General features: G+C 45.5%; 1 protein-coding gene across 2 annotated transcripts in view; it reads right to left on the bottom strand.

The window, feature by feature from the left end:
• The window catches only part of CMTM8 (CKLF like MARVEL transmembrane domain containing 8), a 94,599-nt gene extending 78,575 nt beyond the window's left edge, over positions 1-16,024 (bottom strand). For both annotated transcript variants that reach the window (XM_027957943.3, XM_060402727.1), the window contains exon 1: positions 15,844-16,024. In XM_027957943.3, coding sequence (XP_027813744.1) covers positions 15,844-15,990 — 147 coding nt within the window. In that variant the 5' untranslated portion in view covers positions 15,991-16,024. The remainder of the gene's footprint in view (positions 1-15,843) is intronic.
• Between the last annotated feature and the right edge of the window lie 2,346 nt (positions 16,025-18,370).

Here is an 18,370-nt window from a genome sequence, read left to right as displayed (position 1 = left end):
GGAGTTTCAGCTTCAGTCCTTCCAATAAATACCCAGGACTAATCTTCCTTAGGATGGACTGGTTGGATCTCCTCGCAGTCCATGGGACTCTCAAGAGTCTTCTCCAACACCACAGTTCAAAAGCATCAATTCTTCAGCACTCAGCTTTCTTCACAGTCCAACTCTCACATCCATACACAACCACTGGAAAACCATAGCCTTGACTAGACGGACTTTTGTTGACAAAGTAATGTCTCTGCTTTTGAATATGCTATCTAGGTTGGTCATAACTTTCCTTCCAAGCAGTAAGCGTCTTTTAATGTCATGGCTGCAGTCACCATCTGCAGTGATTTTGGAGCCCAAAAAAATAAAGTCTGACACTGTTTCCACTGTTTCCCATCTATTTCTCATGAAGTGATGGGACCAGATGCCATGATCTTCATTTTCTGAATGTTGAGCTTTAAGCCAACTTTTTCACTCTCCTCTTTCACTTTCATCAAGAGGCTTTTTAGTTCCTCTTCACTTTCTGTCATAAGGGTGGTGTCATCTGCATATCTCAGGTTCTTGATATTGCTCCTGGCAATCTTCATTCCAGCTTGTGTTTCTTCCAGTCCAGTGTTTCTCATGATGTACTCTGCACAGAAGTTAAATAAGCAGGGTGACAATATACAGCCTTGATGTACTCCTTTTCCTATTTGGAACCAGTCTGTTGTTCCATGTCCAGTTCTAACTGTTGCTTCCTGACCTGCATATAGGTTTCTCAAGAGGCAGGTCAGGTGGTCTGTATTCCCATCTCTTTCAGAATTTTCCACAGTTTATTGTGATCCACACAGTCAAAGGCTTTGGCATAGTCAACAAAGCAGAAATAGATGTTTTTCTGGAACTCTCTTGCTTTTTCGATGATCCAGCAGATGTTGGCAATTTGATCTCTGGTTCCTCTGCCTTTTCTAAAACCAGCTTGAACATTCGGAAGTTCACGGTTCACGTATTGCTGAAGCCTGGCTTGGAGAATTTTGAGCATTACTTTACTAGCGTGTGAGATGAGTGCAATTATGCGGTAGTGGCTCAGAGGTTAAAGCCTCTAATACAGGAGACCTGGGTTCGATCCCTGGGTTGGGAAGATCCCCTGGAGAAGGAAACGGCAACCCACTCCAGTATTCTTGCCTGGAGAATCCCATGGACGGAGGAGCCTGGTGGGCTACAGTCCATGGGGTCGCAAAGAGTCAGACATGACTGAGTGACTTAACTAACTTGAGCATTCTTTGGCATTGCCTTTCTTTGGGATTGGAATGAAAATTGACCTGTTCCAGTCCTGTGGCCGCTGCTGAGTTTTCCAAATTTGCTGGCATATTGAGTGCAGCACTTTCACAGCATCATCTTTCAGGATCTGAAATAGCTTAACTGGAATTCTATCACCTCCACTAGCTTTGTTCACAGTGATGCTTTTTAAGGCCCACTTGACTTCACATTCCAGGATGTCTGACTCTAGGTGGGTGATCACATGATCGTGATTATCTGGGTCATGAAGCTCTTTTTTGTACAGTTCTTCTGTGTATTCTTGCCACCTCTTCTTAATATCTTCTGCTTCTGTTAGGTCCATACCATTTCTGTCTTTTATCGAGCCCATCTTTGCATGAAATGTTCCCTTGATATCTCTAATAATTTTCTTGCAGCGTTACCAATAGCTAAGAGGTGGAAAACAACCCAAATGTCTATGAACTCATGAACGGATGGATAAAATGAAGCCACACAATGAAATAATATTTGGCAATAAAAAGGAATGAAGTACTCACTCATGCTTCAACATGGATGAATCCTGAAAATGTTAGCTTAAGCGAAAGAAGCGAGGCACGAAAGATCTCATATTATGGGATTCCATTTATATGAGATGTCCAAATAGGCAAATTTGATAGACACAGAATGCAGAATCAGTGATAGCATAGGAAGAGCATGTGGAGAAGTGGGAAATGACTCCTAATAGTAGGGCGTTTCTTTCTAGGATGATGAAAATATTCCACAATCGATTATGATGATGGTTGCACAAGCCTGTGAATATTCCAGAAGCCACTGAGCTGTACACTTCAAGTGGGTGAACTGTATGGTATGTGAATTATATCTCAAAAGAAAAACATATTTAAGAAATATTTAAGAAAAACATAAAAAACTGTCTAACACAAAGAGCATGATAAGGACAAGGTTAGTGTTATATTTTGAATGGAATTATGTGGTTACACATCTTAATTCTCTGGGTAGTTAGCAAAATATATATAAATACTTTGGGTAAAATTTAAAAGATAACTCCAAACAAAATAGAAATGGAATTTATAACTTATAATCACTAGAAAAAAAAATAAGGAAAACCAAGAATTCAAAATAAGTTATCACAATAAATATCAGCGTGTTAAAAATTTCCACATTGAAAGACGAATTCTCAGACTGGGTATACAACTAGTTACATGATCAATATAGAAGACTTAACAAGATGACAGAGAAAGGAAAATATTAAAGGTACAGTTTCCTTTCAGAAGATGAAAATGTTCCAGAACGAGATAAAAGTGATCGAATGTTTCATACTAAATGTCACTCAATTGTTCATTTTAAATAGCCACTTTTATAGACATACCTCGTTCCATTACACTTTCCTTTCATGTGCTTCAAAAATACTGCTTTTCACAATTGAAGGTTTGTGGCAACCCTGTATCAAACAAGCCTTATTGACTTTTTCAAATAGCACTTGCTCACTTTGGGTCTCTGTCACATTTGTTAATTCTCACAATACTTCACACCTTTTCATTATTATCACACTTGTTATGGTGATCCGTGATCAGTGATCTCTGATGATACGACTGTAAGTGTTCTGAGGTGCCACAAACCTTGCCCATAAAAGGTGGTGAACTGCATCGACGGCTGACGATCCAGAACATTATATAAACTTAGCTGATAAAGCAGTGGCAGGGTGTGAGGGGACTGAAGCAAGCTCTGAAAGAAGTTCTACTGTGGGTCAGGTGCTATCAAAGAACACAGCACGCTGCAGAGAAACTGTTCATGAGAAGAGGAGTCAACGAAGGCAGCAGACTTCACTGTTGTATTATTTTAAGGAACTGCAAAAGCCACCCCAACCTCCAGCAGCTACCACCCTGATTAGTCAGCAGCCATCAACATACAGGCAAGAGTCTCCACCAGCAAAAAGATTATGGCCCGCCAAAGCCTTGGGGACAGTTAGCATTTTTTTTTTTACCAATAAAGCATTTTTAACTAAGGTATGTACCTTGTTTTTTAAAAGTATTGAATTGAATACTTATCAGTCTATAGTATAATGTAAACATAATTTTTATGCACTTGGAAACAGAAAAATTCATTTGACTAGCTTTATTTTGGTACTGCTTTGTTACACTGGTCTGGAACCACAATATCTCTGAAGTATGCCTATATGTTATGTGAATCTCACTTCAATTAAAAATAAAGGGACAAGAACATATCAGATAAATGCTAGCCAAAAAAAGCTGGGGTGACATTAGTAAAGTCAGACAAAACAGAACACAGCAAAGTGATCTAGAAGGCTGGTCGTATATTAACACAATCAGAAAGCCCTCAGATATGACACCAGCAAATCAAATCCAAGAGTTAAAAAAGGAAGTGTTAAAATCCAATAGTTTTTTTTTTAAAATACATTATAATTAAATAGAGATCATATCAGAAGTACAAGAATGACTTAACATTAGATTTTCTAATGTAATTCACTCCATTAACAAATAGAAGGAAAAAAAAACCTATATGGTGACCTAACAAAAGGTACCTTCCCAGCCAAATACTAGCTCCCAAATTCAGAAATCATTCCTGATTAAAATACAGAGTTAAACCTCCCTTTCTTAATTCAACAAAGAATATCTACCAGAACCCATAGTAAAACCTGTATTATAATTAAAGCATTGGAAACACTGCAGTTAAAGTTATGAGTCAGCCAAAGATATCCATCTCGTCTCAATCATTCCTACCCTATGCAATAATGAAAAACAGTAAAAATACAAAAAGAAGAAAACCATCCGTGTTCAGATATTACTATAACTTATAAAATAATAATAGAACTAACTATAATAACTAGAACTAAGTATTCAAATAAAATGGTTACATATAAAACAAGATAATCAAAAGCTTTTTTTCGAACTACAAACAGTTACAAATTGCCAAATCCAATTCATTTTTTAGAAATCCTATTTATCAAATATAATAAGTACATAGACTCATCTGGAAAAAGCTTAGGACTTCAAGAGCATAAAATGACCTTAAATAAACAGATATAATATTCTTAAGTGATAAGATTTAATATCATAAGGATATCTCTTCAAATTAATTTATAAATTTAATGCAGTCTCAATCAAAATCAGAGTGGAATGTAAGGAACAATGATTTAAAAAATCACCTCCAAGTGTAAGTTTACAAAAGCACAGCAAGAAAGAGGGAAACTGGTGTGATTTATAGCAAGGAGATCCAACCAGTCCATCCTAAAGGAAATCAGTCCTGAATACTCATTGGAAGGACTGATGCTGAAGCTGAAACTCCCAATACTTTGGTCACCTGATGCAAAGAACTGACTCATTTGAAAAGACCCTGAATGCTGGGAATGATTGAGGGCAGGAGAAGAAGGGGACGACAGAGGATGAGATGGTTGGATGGCATCACCGACTCAATGGACATGAGTTTGAGTAAGCTCCGGGAGTTGGTGATGGACAGGGAGGCCTGGCGTGCGGCAGTCCATGGGGTCGCAGAGTCAGACACGACTGAGCGACTGAACTGAACTGACCCTACGGAATATTAAAATGCATGATAAAGCTACAGTCAATTTAGAATTGACTCAGAATCAAGAAACAGTTACACATATATGGGAATATGATTAATGGTGAGACAACTGGCTACCCATTTGGGGGGAAAATGAAATTATATTCTTTTAAATTTATTTTTAATTGGAGGATAATTGCTTTACAATGTCGTGGTGGTCTCTGCCATACAACAATGTGCATCAGCCATAGGGATACACGTGTCCCCTCCCTCGTGACCCACCCTCCCACCCACTGGAGGACCAGCTTCAGCTCCCTGTGCTCCACAGCACCTTCCCACTAGCTGTGAACTTCAACCATGGCAACGTGCACATGTCAGTCGTAGTCTCTCGGTTCATCCCACCCTCTGCTTCCCCTGCTGGGTCCGCAAGACTGTTTTCTATTCCTGCCCTGTGAACAGGTTCATTAGTACCATATTTCTAGATTCCACCCATTTCCCTAAATTCCATACACAGGCGTTAATATATGATATTTGTTTTTCCCTTTCTGACTTACTTCACTCTGGCAGGGGAGATACCATGATCACGAAATTATATTCTTATCCACAGAAAAAGAACTTATGCCTTCAGATGTCAATTTTTTAAAAATTGTTGATTTATTTATATTTGGTAGCACCGCACGGCTTGCAGGGTCTGTTCCTTGACCAGGAATTGAGCTCAGGCTCCGGCAGTGAAAGCGCCGAGTCCTAACCACTGGACAACCAGGGAACTCCTGCTGGTAACTATTTTTAACATTTAAAAGAATGGTATTTTCTTCAAATATCTGTATAATCCTGGGTATATGGAAGCCATGTTTAAGCAAAGTAAACCCAAGAAGGCTGAATAAAGGTAAGACTCTAGATTTCATGCAAGTTAGAAACTTATTTTGATGAAAATGGCATGAATGATTCTAACAACAAGTGACGTGAGAAAGGTAATACTTATACAGGAAACTTACAAATCAACAAAAAAGCAATATGGAAAAATATCAAGATATCACTAAGTGAATAAGACGTTGCAGAATATGTATACTACACTCTTTCATACAGAAAAAGGTCTGTGAACACTCAGTAGGTGGGGGTAGATGCTGGATAGAGTGAAGGAGGTAAGTTATCAGAGATACTCAGTTTTCACTCTATATAAATGATTTGAAGTTTTTTACAATGAACACACTGCTAAGTTTCTTTAGTTACATTAATGCATAAATTCATTCTCATTACAAAAAAATTAAAACCATGTAAGAAATAAGGAGTTAAAAAGCAAACCTCCCTATTCAAATACATCCCACAACCCAATCTTATTTCCCTCCTTGGAGTAAATTTTCATAAATGTCTTCACTCCCTGGTGGCTCAGACAGTAAGGAATCTCCCTGCAACGCAGGAGACATGGGTTTGATCCCTGAGTTGGGAAGATCCCATTTAGGAGGGAATGGCTACCCACTCCAGTATTCCTGCCTGGAGAACCCCATGGACAGAGGAACCTGGCGGGCTACAGTCTATGGGTCACAAAGAGCTGGACACGACTGAGCGATGTTAGCAGCGCTTTCACTTTTTCACTCCCTTTTCTATCTCTATAACATTTTTAAAGAAAGAAAGAGCCCTATTTTCTCAAATGAGTAGAAGGGGAAAGACAGGCATTTACTGAAAGAAGAAATAAATGGCTAATGAGCATATTTTAAATGCTAGATTTTAATCATCGCAGAAATACAAATTTTAAAAAATTTCTTTCTTCACATGTCCAAGGCTCCCCTGAATATTAGCGGATGCACTGACTGGTGGGTGTCTATGCCAAATAAGGTTTTATTAGAGTATCTCCTACCCCAAGAAAATTGGAAAATGTTAAGTTTGAGTATTTGAAGAATACTCACTGAAACACCACCTGAACACAAACACACTGAAACAGAACCAGAGGGAACGCCAATTGGTATAAACCTTTCTGTACAACTGGGCAGTAATACCAGAAGCCTTAAAAACACATAAAGCAACCCCACTCCAACACAAAACTATTAGAACTAATAAATGAAATCAGCAAAATTGTAGAATATAAGGTTAAGGATACAGAGCTCAACTGGATTTCTATGATGCAGCAATAAACAATCTGAAAATGAAATTAAGAAAATAATTCCATGTTCAATAGCATCAAAAAGAATAAAACATTTAGGAATAAATTTAACAAAACAAATATATGATATGTCCATTGAAGACTGCAAAACATTGTTAAAGAAATTAGAGGAGATGTAAATAAACAGAAAGGTATCCCATGTCCATGAATTAGAAAACAGTTTTCAAATAACAATACTTCCCAAACTGATCTACAGATTCAACACAACCCATATTGAAACCCCAGCAGCCCTTTTTGCAGAAATCAGGAGGGTGATACTAAAACTCAAGGAAATGCAAGGGACCCAGAATAGCCAAAACAATTTTCAAAAAAGAACAAACTTGCAAACGCATAGTCTGATTTCAAAACTTTCTATAAAGCTACAGTTAGTGTGGTATTGGCATAAGGATAGATATTTAGATCAATGAAACAGAACTGATAATGCAGAAATAAACCTTTGCATTTATGGCCATATGATTTTCAACAATGGGTGCCAACACAATTCAGTGGGGGGAAAAATTGTCTCTTCAACATATAGTGCTAGGACAATTAGATATCCACATGGAAATGAATGAAATTACCCTCCTTCCTCACATTCAATATAAAAATCAACTCAAAATTAGCCACAGACTTAAATGTAAGACATAAAACTATACAACTTTTGACTTTCCCAGTGGTCCTGAGGTTAAGATTCTGTGCTTCCAGCGCAGGGGGCACGGGTTCGATCCCTGGTCAGGGCAGTTGTGCGTGTCACGCAGTACAGCACAGCACCGCCCTCCCCCCCAAAAACCTATAAAACTTTCCGTAGAAAACAGAGGAGCAGATCTTTGCGACCCTGCATTAGGCAAAGTCTTCTTAGATATGACATCAAAAATACAAGCAACGAGTGAAAAAAATACATAAACTGCACTTTGTCAAATCAGGAAACCCTTGTTCTTTAAAGGACACCATCACGTAAAGTGAAAAGACAACACACAGAACGGAAGAAAAATATTTGCAAATCATGGATCTGACATATGATAAGGAACTGGTATCCAGAATATGAAAAGCATGCTTACGAGTCCACAATGAGCGAAATTAAATTTTTAAGTGGCAAACGATTTTTTGGTTGCTAACATTATCTTTATTAGGTTGCTGTTGACATTACTTTTCAACTTCTCAGGGCGTGGCTGTTCCTTTTAAATGGCCGAGGATTTGAATCGACACTTCTCCAAAGAAGCTGTACAAATGATATAGATACTCAACATCAATAGTCATCATGGAAATACAAACTAAAACCACAATGAGCTATCACTTCATACCTTGTAGGATGATTAGACAAGGCAGAAAATAAATCTCAGGGAGGATGTGGAGAAATCGGAACACTCGTGTTGGTGCTGGAATTATAAGTTAGGGTCACCGTTTTGGAAAGAGTCTAGCAGTACCCTGACAGATAGTAAACAAAGACCTACCGCATCAGTCCACCCTCCTTTCCTAGGTAAACGCCCAAGAGAACTGAAAACTAAGTCCACACAAAGCCTGTGCATGAAGTTTCACAGCAGTGTGCTCACAACAGTCAAAGTGTGGAGACAGCCCAGCTGTTCGCCAGTTGGCGAATGGATAAACAATGCATATATATGCATAATGCAATGAAATATTATTTGGCCATAAAAGGAATGAAGTACTGGGACATGCGAGAGCATGGATAACCCTTGGAAACATGTTAAGTGAAAGAAGCCAGAAAGCAAGGGCCACATACTAGAGGATTCCATCTACAAGAAATAAGCAGGACAGACAAATCCCCAGACCAGCTGCTACCAAGGGCTGAGGCGAGGGGAGGCCAGGGAGCGTCTGCTAACAGGTATAAGATTTCTTTCTGCGGCGACAAAAATGTCCTAAAATCAGCTAATGATGGAAGCTGTACAACTCTGTGAATATCCTAAAAAATTACTGAATTGTGCACCTTTAAAAGGTCAACTTTTCATGTATATTTTTACTTTTCTCATTTTTTTGTTTTTTATTTAATTTTTTCTTGAGGTATAGTTGATTTTAAATGTTTCAGGTGTATAGCAAAGGACATATATATCCTACATGATAATGGTCTTTGACCTACTTCACCTCTGCATCTATCCATGTTTCTGCTAATCGTGTTACTTCGTTACTTTTTATGACTGGGTAATATTCCACTGTATGTATGTACCATGTCTTCTGTATCCATGAGTCTGTCAGCGGACACTGCGGCGGCTTCCATTTCTTGACTGCTGTAAAGCATGCTGCAGTGAACGCTGGAGTGCGTGTCTTTTCTCCCAATATATACCCAGGGGTGGGACGGCTGGATCAGACGATAGCTCTGCTTTTAGTTTTTTAAGGAAAAATCATCAATCTGTTATGGCTAATATCTCAATAAAGCTGTATCTTAAACCTGGATATGCCCAACCTCATAGAACAGCACACTAAAAAGGGTAAATTCTACTGTAGACATCAATAAAATTTTACTTCAAGGAAGATTCATATGCCCTGTTACTCAATTCTAAGTACACATCCATAGAAAATCTTAAAAGAGTATCCAGAAGGACGGAGCTTAAGGAATGTTTGTTACAACCTCGTTACAGGAAAGAAAGAAACCTAAATTGAACAGTGGGAGCCTGGATATTTATGGAATACTAGGTGGCCACTGGGATTCCCCAGTGGCTCAGAGGTAAAAAATCCACCTGCAATGGAGGAGCCACAGGAGACTCGGGTTCAATCCCTGAGTCGGGAGGAGCCCCTGGAGAAGGAAATGGCAACCCCCTCCAGTATCCTTGCCTGGAGAATCCCATAGACAGAGGAGCCTGGTAGGCCACAGTTCACAGGGTTGCAAAGAGTCAGATACAACTGAAGCAACTTAGCATGTGCGCACACAGGCAGCCATTAAGAATGACTGAGGAACTTCAATAATTTTTTTAAAGCCAGGAACAGAAGAAAAAATGTTTTTAAAAATTGGAAACAAAACAAAACACAGTGCCTAAAGAAATGAACCGCTGATGAGGAAAGGTAATTTATCAGGTCTCCCCAGGAAACTGGCACATTCAGATTGGGTAATCTGAGCAGAGTTTAATAAAGGTCTTATTTAGAAGGTAGGGTGAAGGAAAACCACAAGCCATAGCGCAGGGCCTGGCAATAGGAAGTGGCTGGGAGTGACCGGATAACAGAGCCAGGGAAAACAGCCCAGGGCGGAGGGCTGCCAGAGCCCGCCTTGCACAGAGGGACATAGCTAGGCTGCTGAGCCCTGGCAGGGAAGAGTCCCAAGAACGAGCGCTCTGAACCTGCTCCCCTCCCACCTACCACATTCTACAGGTGCCAGGAGGACCCTGGAATCCAGTGTGGCATCAGAGGGGACCCTGGAGACGGCCAGGTCTGTGCAAGTCACCCTACAGGGTGGAGAGCCGGGTGGAGGGTGCCTCTGAGTGACGAATGGAAGACGTCCAGCACAGATGGTCTTAGCAGAAAACAAGGAGTGGTTCACAAGTGGCCGCATTTTTTTTTAAACTGCAGATAAGTAACACACAACCACTTAGGAAACCCTGGAGTGGTTTACTCCAAGGGGTAAACAGTGGTTCGCCCAGAGTTTCTCAACAGTGGGGCTGTAGGCAGCTGGTGAAGCAACTCTTCATGGCTGGAGACTGTCCCAAGGGCTTTAGGACATTAGACTCCCTGGACCCCAGGGCATTGAACATCAGAAGAACAGACATGACAATAACCAAAAATTTTTAAAAAGCCTCCCCCAGGCTCAACATGGGTCAATATTGACACACCTGATAAGAACCACTGTAGGGAACACGGTTCAAGGGTTGTTTTTTTTTTTTTTTCTTACTAAAATTTTCTTTTTCTGCCAAGATTAGGAAACTGTGTTCATCCTTCTTCAAAAAGAAATCAAGAGGATAGACTAATTTAACTCCTCCCAGCCTCACCGCACCCCATGTGGGATCTAGTTCCCCCACTGGGGATCGAACCCTCGTCCCCTGCATTGGGAACTTGAAGCCTTAACCACTGGATTGCCAGGCAAGTCCTAGGATAAATTAATTTAGATGCCAGTTCTCAGGAAACCCTATCTGTCCTCCCCCAATTAAGTTTGCTCATGACAGTAAGTAAACGAAAGGCGATCTGACATTATTACCTGCATGACACAACTCATTTTGAAGTCACCAACAACAGGAAGGCTGCAATTTAACTCAGCTTCTGACAAATCACTTTTATTCTTCCAATCCTCATAACTGTTATGAGATCACAACATCCTACAAGTCACAGGTCAAGTCCTGGATTGCTTCTAGCTTGTTATAAAACTTTAAGAGGAAGGAAACCACCACAATTTGGTTGCCATGCCGTGTTACACCAGCCTCGTCTAGGGTGTTTTAGCAGGTCACCTCCGTGAGAAAGCCAGGCCAAGGGATCCTGACAGCAGATTTGAGGAAACTGTGTGTTTTACCCTCTATTATTTCCCCCCCCCCCCAAGCAGGAAGTCAGGTTCTTAGTAATTCTTTGTCTCAGTATTTTGCTTTTTCAAGGCAGAACGCAACATTCTTCTGGGGGCAGGTCTAACTTAATCTGAGGGCTGGAACAGCAGAAGTTTGAAACCTGCCATGCCTCTACCCCCAAATAAAGAATTCGTGGTTCCATTTTCCTTATGGTTCAAGAAACCATCCACTGCAAGCTACATCCTGACTCAGATGTTAAAATATAAACAAAAATAAAATATTTATAAAATATAAACAGTATACTGGATCAATAAAATGTAGTATATACTATTTAGGGTGATCCTTAACATTTTCAAGAGTTCTACGGACTCCTCTGGTATTCCAGTGGTTAGGACCTGGTGCTCTCACTGCTGGGGCCCTGGGTTCAGACCCTGGTCAGGGAACTAAGATCCCACAAGCCACATGGCATGGCCGAAAGAAAGAAAAGGAAAACTGTAAGAATCTCTTTGGAGTAGGAAATGGCAACCCACTCCAGTGTTCCTGTCTGGAGAATCCCATGGACAGAAGAGCCTGGCTGGCTACAGTCCATGGGGTCGCAAAGAGTCAGACACGACTGAGCTAACGAGCACACATGTATGGACAGTAAGTTCATGAAGTGTTCTTCCGATGAATGAAGACACCCTCTCCCATTCCACGTGCCCAACATCTATTTAGATAAACGTAATCTGTAAAACAGCACAAGAAACTCTGCAATCATCAATTGACTCACTTGAAATATCATAAGTAATTGGAATTTTTTAAATAATTAGCAATTGACCTTTGTTTTATAGATAATAGCATATTATGATAAAAGAAAGTATCTAAGCATTCTGTAGCTCTTTTCTCAAAGGACCATCCAAGAACACTTTGCAATAGCATCTAGTGAGCTTGTTAAAAATGCTGATTTCTGTCTCACTGCAGCAAACTTGCTGAAACAGAATTTCTGTAGTCAGCACTCTAGAATGTGCATTTTAGTACAGTGCTGTGATTTTTATGCTCATTAAATCTTTAAAGTCACTGTGCTAGAGGCTAAGATGGTGTAAAAGAAATTCCAGTTAAAACAGCATTTCAGTGAAGGTTTTTAAAATTTCTACAGCAATTTCCACTACAATGGATAAAGCAGGCTTAGAGAATGTTACTTTCTCAGGCCATTCTAAACATTTGACATAGGCAATTTGGAGCATGCCTAGAAAAAGAATAAGTAACTTGGCTCAAAATTGGTGATCAATATATATTTGTTGAATAAATGAATATAACGTAAACAGGAAAAAAAAAAAAAAACAAAACCTCTTTAGGGGACTTTCTGGTGGTCCAGTGGTTAAGAATCCGCCTTCCAGAGCAGAAGGTGTGGGTTTGATCCCTGACCAGGGAACTAAGATCCCATATGCTGTGGGGCAATTAAGCCCAGGGGCCACAGCTAGAGAGTTTGTGCACCACAATGAAAGATTCCACGTGCTGCAACTAAGACCCAGCGCAGCCAAATAAATTAAAAATTTTTGAATCTCTTTAAATGTTTACGAGTTTCCTGATTGAGAGAACAGGTTCTTGGTATTACGGAAGAAAACCCTCATGTGAAGGCGCACCACTGTGATGTCACAGCTATCTTGGAAGAAAACAGATTCTATAGGTTTCCAGAAAGGGGGTGGGGGCGATCAAGAATTGGAATCTTTTAAAAAGATTTAGAAGAGCTAGAAGATAACAGAGGAATGCTTTCAAAATTCTGAAGGAAAAAATTTCCAATCTACCATTCTTCACCTAGTCAAACTATTAATTATGTGTAACAGTGGAATGAAGACATTTTGAAAGATGCGCCTCTCAATTTACACATGCATCCTTTTTTAGGAGACTACCAGAGGGTGTGTGTTTCCCCCCAGACGAAGGAGGACACTGGTCCTGGGAGGCAGAGGATCAACCCAGGAGAAAGAGGAAGGGGCTTTCAACAGGCACATGCAGGAGACCCCAGGCCATCAGCCGTGTCCAGGTGAGAAGGCCGGGTGAGAGGGGATCAGACACTCCCAGGGAGGGCTGGTCAAGAAGACGGCCCTGATAGAATACCTGCTGTCTCTGTTTCCTGAGTGAAGACTCAAACAGTAAAGTCAGCGACTAAGGACCTAGAGAACTCAGAAATGGAAAATTACAATCTCCAGGAAAAACAAGAAATTGGACAGCAAAGGAAAAGCACTCACAGACCGCTCAGCAGCTCCTCTTGAACAGCGTTTATGATATCCTAAGGTCAGCACCGGCTATCGACCTAACCCAAAGACATAAAGGTGTACGTATAATGCGGGTGGGGAAGGGGTAGCCCAAGAGGGCTAAAGCCTCATTTGTCAGAGTGCAAAGCCAAGGATAACACCATTGGTGGGGGAGGGGTCTGAGAGATGGGAATGTGGGTACCTCTGGTACGGCAATGGTGGGGGGGAGTTAGATGCCTACCGGTAGGCCAGTGACTGTAAAACCTGAGCGTACAGAGATCTGCCGAAAATAAAAACTCTCGTAGTCATTCGGGATAATTTTTCTCACATGTTTTCCCATCAGTTTCCAAAACGTCTACATGCCAACATTTATTATTTCTAGTAACAGAATTGTGGGCCATTTACATTTTTTCTCTCACTTTCCTATTTTCAGAGAAAGCATGGAACATGGAGTCTGTTGATCATAAATCAGAAGACAAGAGGTGTTCTACTTTACACCTGGTCCGCATCCACACCAGGGTAGAAGCCCCACCTCTGTCACTGTAGCTATGTTGGAGCAGAGGAGCCTGCCAACTCCTTCATCCACACAGCAACTATTTGTTGAATTCCTATAAGCCAGGCCCTGCAAGGTGATTTCAATACCCGAGCTTTCTATTGGATCTCCCCAGCCTCAGTGCCAGCTGGGGGAACGGAATGGGGGATGGGCTAAGCCAACACTTGAGACTCTCTATGCACTGGAACCAACGGGGATGTATTCAGTTGGCCTGGGGTGTGCTGAGTCTCTGGAAACGTGGATGAGCTATGTTACATGCTTTGTTGCAGGTTTCTTACGGGATCTGGGGTCCTCAGGCACTTTGGTACCATCACGGCCCCAAGCTCACATAAGCTAGATTTCAATGACAGTGTGAGGAACATGGGGCTTCCCCAGGTGGCATAGTCGTGAAGAATTCCGCCTGCCATTGGAAAAAGCCATGGTTCCCTGCCCTTTTGAATGACACCCTTTTTGAAACAGACCAGTCTGGCAATCGAAAACAAACAAACAAAAAAATAATTCGCCTGGGAATGCAAGAGATGTGGGTTCAATCCCTGGGTTGGGAAGATCCCCTGGAGTAAGAAACGGCACCCCACTCCAGTATTCTTGCCTGGGAAATCCCATGGACAGAGGAGCCTGGTGGGTTGCAGTCCATGGGGCCGCAAAGAGTCAGATACAACCGAACACGCCACAGATACACAGTGCGATTTGGCAGAAGGAAGGGATGCCCCTTAACAGTTAAGAGCAGGGCCCTGGAGACAGGCAGGCCTAGGTCTGAAGCCCACCTCCGCCCGCAGGTGTGACCTACTTCCTCTCTCTAAGCCTCAGTTTCTTCACATGTAAAATGGGATCATAACCAACGTTCCCTTCACAGGACAGGCTTCCCAGGTGGCTCAGACGGTAAAAAGGCTACAGTCCAGGGGGTCGCAAAAGAGTCGGAGACGACTGAGCGACTTCCCTTTCTTTCACTTTGCACAGGATAGGGCTGTCGTGCGGGACATGAGGGCAGGAAGGCATCTACAGGGCTTGAAGAGACCCTGGCACCTGGTGAAGCCAGTACACAGTAGCCTCCGTTAGCTGTTAACACGCCGGGACCTTTCTCAGCCGGGAGGAAACCTCAAGGCGCGATAGCTCTCAGCGTCCACGTTCTCCTCTAGAGAGAAGGCTGGTTTATGTGCCCCCTCCCGGGGAACGGTCTGAGTCTTACACCAGGATGTGCAAAGCGCCAGACAAGAACCCCTTTGATCCTCAAACAGCACCAGACAGGAGACCCTCGGAATTTATTCCGTAAACGCTTCCTGATTCACCTCAGTGAATTATCTACCAAGGAGATAACTAGGAAAAAGAAGTCTTCTCCCCTGATCTTCGAGAAGCTTCGCTTTTGGGGAAAAGGCCAGCCACGTGGACATCAGGTGAGGGAGGCACCAGGTATCTCTGCCACTCATGAACACAGTGTTCACCAAGCATCCCGCTCCGGGGACACGGCACGACCGCAGAGACGGCCCAGCAGGTCGGGCTTCTCCCCAGCAGTCCTCCCGAAGCGCACGACCCTCTCCCCTAGAAGAGCCCACGGTGAGACGGGACCCTCTTCCGAGAGGGGGTCTCGGAGTCCGGCACCTCGGGATGAAGGCGCGGCTCAGCCTAAAGCGTTCCTCGGAAGCCGTCGGAAGGATGCGAGCAAGCTCCCAGGCGAGGAGCACGGCGCGGGCCCACCTGCGCCCCCAGCCCGCCCGCCCGCGCGCGCGAGGCACTCACGATCTCCGCCACGATGAGCAGCCCGGGCAGGGTGCGGAGGAACTCGCGGTCGTAGGAGAAGCTGCTGCTGGTGGTGGAGAAGTTCTCGGCGAAGGAGCTGGCGGTGGTGGTGACCGTGTGCGAGCGGGCGCGCTGCGGCTCCTCCATCGTCGCGCCCGGGCCGGGCGGCGCCGGCCCCGCCTCGGGGACCCCCGGCGCGTCCAGGCGGGCCCGCGGCTCTGAGCCCGGGGCCCCGGCCCGCGGCGGGGGAGGGGCGCGCGGCGGGGGGGGAGGGGCGCGCGGCGGGGGAGGGGGGCGCGCGGCGGGGGAGGGGGCGCGGCGGGGGAGGGGGGCGCGCGGCGGGGGAGGGCGCGCGGCGGCGGGGGGGGGGCGCGGCGGCGGGGGAGGGGCGCGCGGCGGGGGAGGGGGCGCGCGGCGGGGGAGGGGGGCGCGCGGCGGGGGAGGGGGGCGCGCGGCGGGGGAGGGGCGCGCGGCGGGGGCGGGGCGGGCGGGGGGGGGCGGGGGGGCGCGGCGGGGGGGGGGGCGCGGGGGGGGAGGGGGGCGCGCGGCGGGGGAGGGGGCGCGGCGGCGGGGGAGGGGGCGCGCGGGGGGCGCCTGCCGGGCGCGTCCGGCCGCGGCGCGAGTCTGGCGAGCGCGCGGCGCCCCTCTCCTCGGCGAGCGCGGGCTCTCGGGCTGCGCGGGGGCGCCGCGGCAGGAGACCCGGCGGGAGGGGAGCCGCCGGCGGCCGAGGGAGGCGGCGGAGGCCCGGCGGAGGGGCGGGGGCGTGGCGAGGGGCGGGCGCGCGGTGGGCGGGGCGGGACCGCCCCGCGGAGGCGCCGCCGGCCGGGCCCGCTTCACCTGTTGCTCTGCCGGGGGTGGGGGGGCGGGCGCGCGGGGCGCGGGGTCTGCAGGCGGAGGCCTGGGGTCGCGCCGCCGGCTGCTCGGCCCAGCCCGGCGCCGCCTCCCGGGGCCGGGTCGCCGCCAGGTGGAAAGGGAGGTCAGCGGCCAGGCCTCCGGGCCGCGTGGCTCCGCGAATGGAGGGGGTGGGCGGGGCGATGGCTCCAGGTGGCGAAAGAGCGGCTGGAGTTCCGACCTGGCCGGACCTTAGACTCGAGCGAGATCTGAGCGTGGCTGCCGGGACGCTCCGGCCGGAGCCTCCCCTCCCGCCGCGGCGCCCGCCGCAGCCGGGCGGGATTTCCTGCCCCTCCTCCCGGGAACAATTTGAGGAACAAGCTTCATTGCCGGGCTTGGAAGGCGAGACGCTTCCAGGCGCTCTCAGAGGCTAGATCGCGCGTATGCGTGGAGGCCGCGCCTGGCCCGGAGATGGGAACGGGGAGATCTTTGGGGGTCCCTGATCACGATGAATCAGTGTCCCATCGCCTAGGGAGGAAATGTTCGGGGGAGAGCTAGAAAACTGTGTGGGTCGTGCAAAGTGAAGTTTCTAACGGGCTGTGCTTTCCTGGGGTGCGGGAGGGGATGAGGGAGCCCCACGCGTGCAGGCAACGTGTCAGGCTGACCCGAATTTCAACACGTGCATTTCTCAGCCGTGTGACCAGGAGCAAGGGGCCCCACGTCTCTGGACCTCAGTGGAACCGTCTGTAAAATGCCTAGGTGGACACCTTGCCAACAAGAACATCTTCCTGGCACCCTCTCCTACTGTCTGGTGAAAGAATGGCAAGAAATATTCTATTTTATTCAGACACGCCCCAAAGGAAATAATCCTTGTCCACAAAGAGAGGGTTGCTCTCAGGTCACAGCGAAGGCATTCCATTCCCGCTTTATCTGTTCCAAAATACCTTTGGGGAAAGGTCTGAAGGGACATTTTTTCCCACCATGTCCTGTCAGCGGAGTGAGCTGAGAAGAAAGCAAAACCGATCGATGCACTCTAGTAAAAGGAGGAATTCGGTTCTTTCAGGTCTAGGGCCTACGCAGGAGGACCTCAGGAAGTGAAAGATTTCAGAAGCATTGCTGGGCTTCCCCGGTGCTCCAGTGTTTGAGAACCCACCTGTCAATGCAAAGGACGCCGGTTCGATCCTAGGTGAGCCAAGATTCCACCAGCAATGGAGCAAATGAGGCTATGCTCCGCAGCTGCTGAGCCCACAGCCTGCAACAAGAGAAGCCAAGACCGTGAGAAGCCTGGGCAACGAGAGGCCCGCGCGCCGCAGCTAGAGAGGACCCTCGCTTTCTGCAACTAGAGAAAGCCCAAGTGCAGCAACGAAGGCCCACCACAGTCAAAAAATTAAACAAATCGGTTTTTTTTAAATAGGTAAAAACTACTAATAGATATTTCACTTCTAGGAAGATACACGGTCGGCAAAGAAGCGGCTCCCTAGCTTGCCTGTGGTCGCGGTGGTGACAAGGGTGTGCGAACATGTTTGTGTGTTTAAAAAAAAAAAAAAAGCAAAGATGATGATATTTAGAGGAATTCCATCTGTGAACATTTGCTGAGCATCTCTGGCCGGTGGGTAAATATAACAAAAAATATAGCCCTTTCCCTTTGAGCAGTGGTTCTCCAAGTGTGGTGCCTAGACCAACAGCATCAGTATCA

This window comes from Ovis aries, chromosome 19 (assembly GCF_016772045.2).
Source record: "Ovis aries strain OAR_USU_Benz2616 breed Rambouillet chromosome 19, ARS-UI_Ramb_v3.0, whole genome shotgun sequence".
Taxonomy (NCBI): domain Eukaryota; kingdom Metazoa; phylum Chordata; class Mammalia; order Artiodactyla; family Bovidae; genus Ovis; species Ovis aries.
The sequence above is the reverse complement of the archived record's forward strand: the minus strand, read 5'-3'. Positions and strand labels throughout refer to the sequence as shown.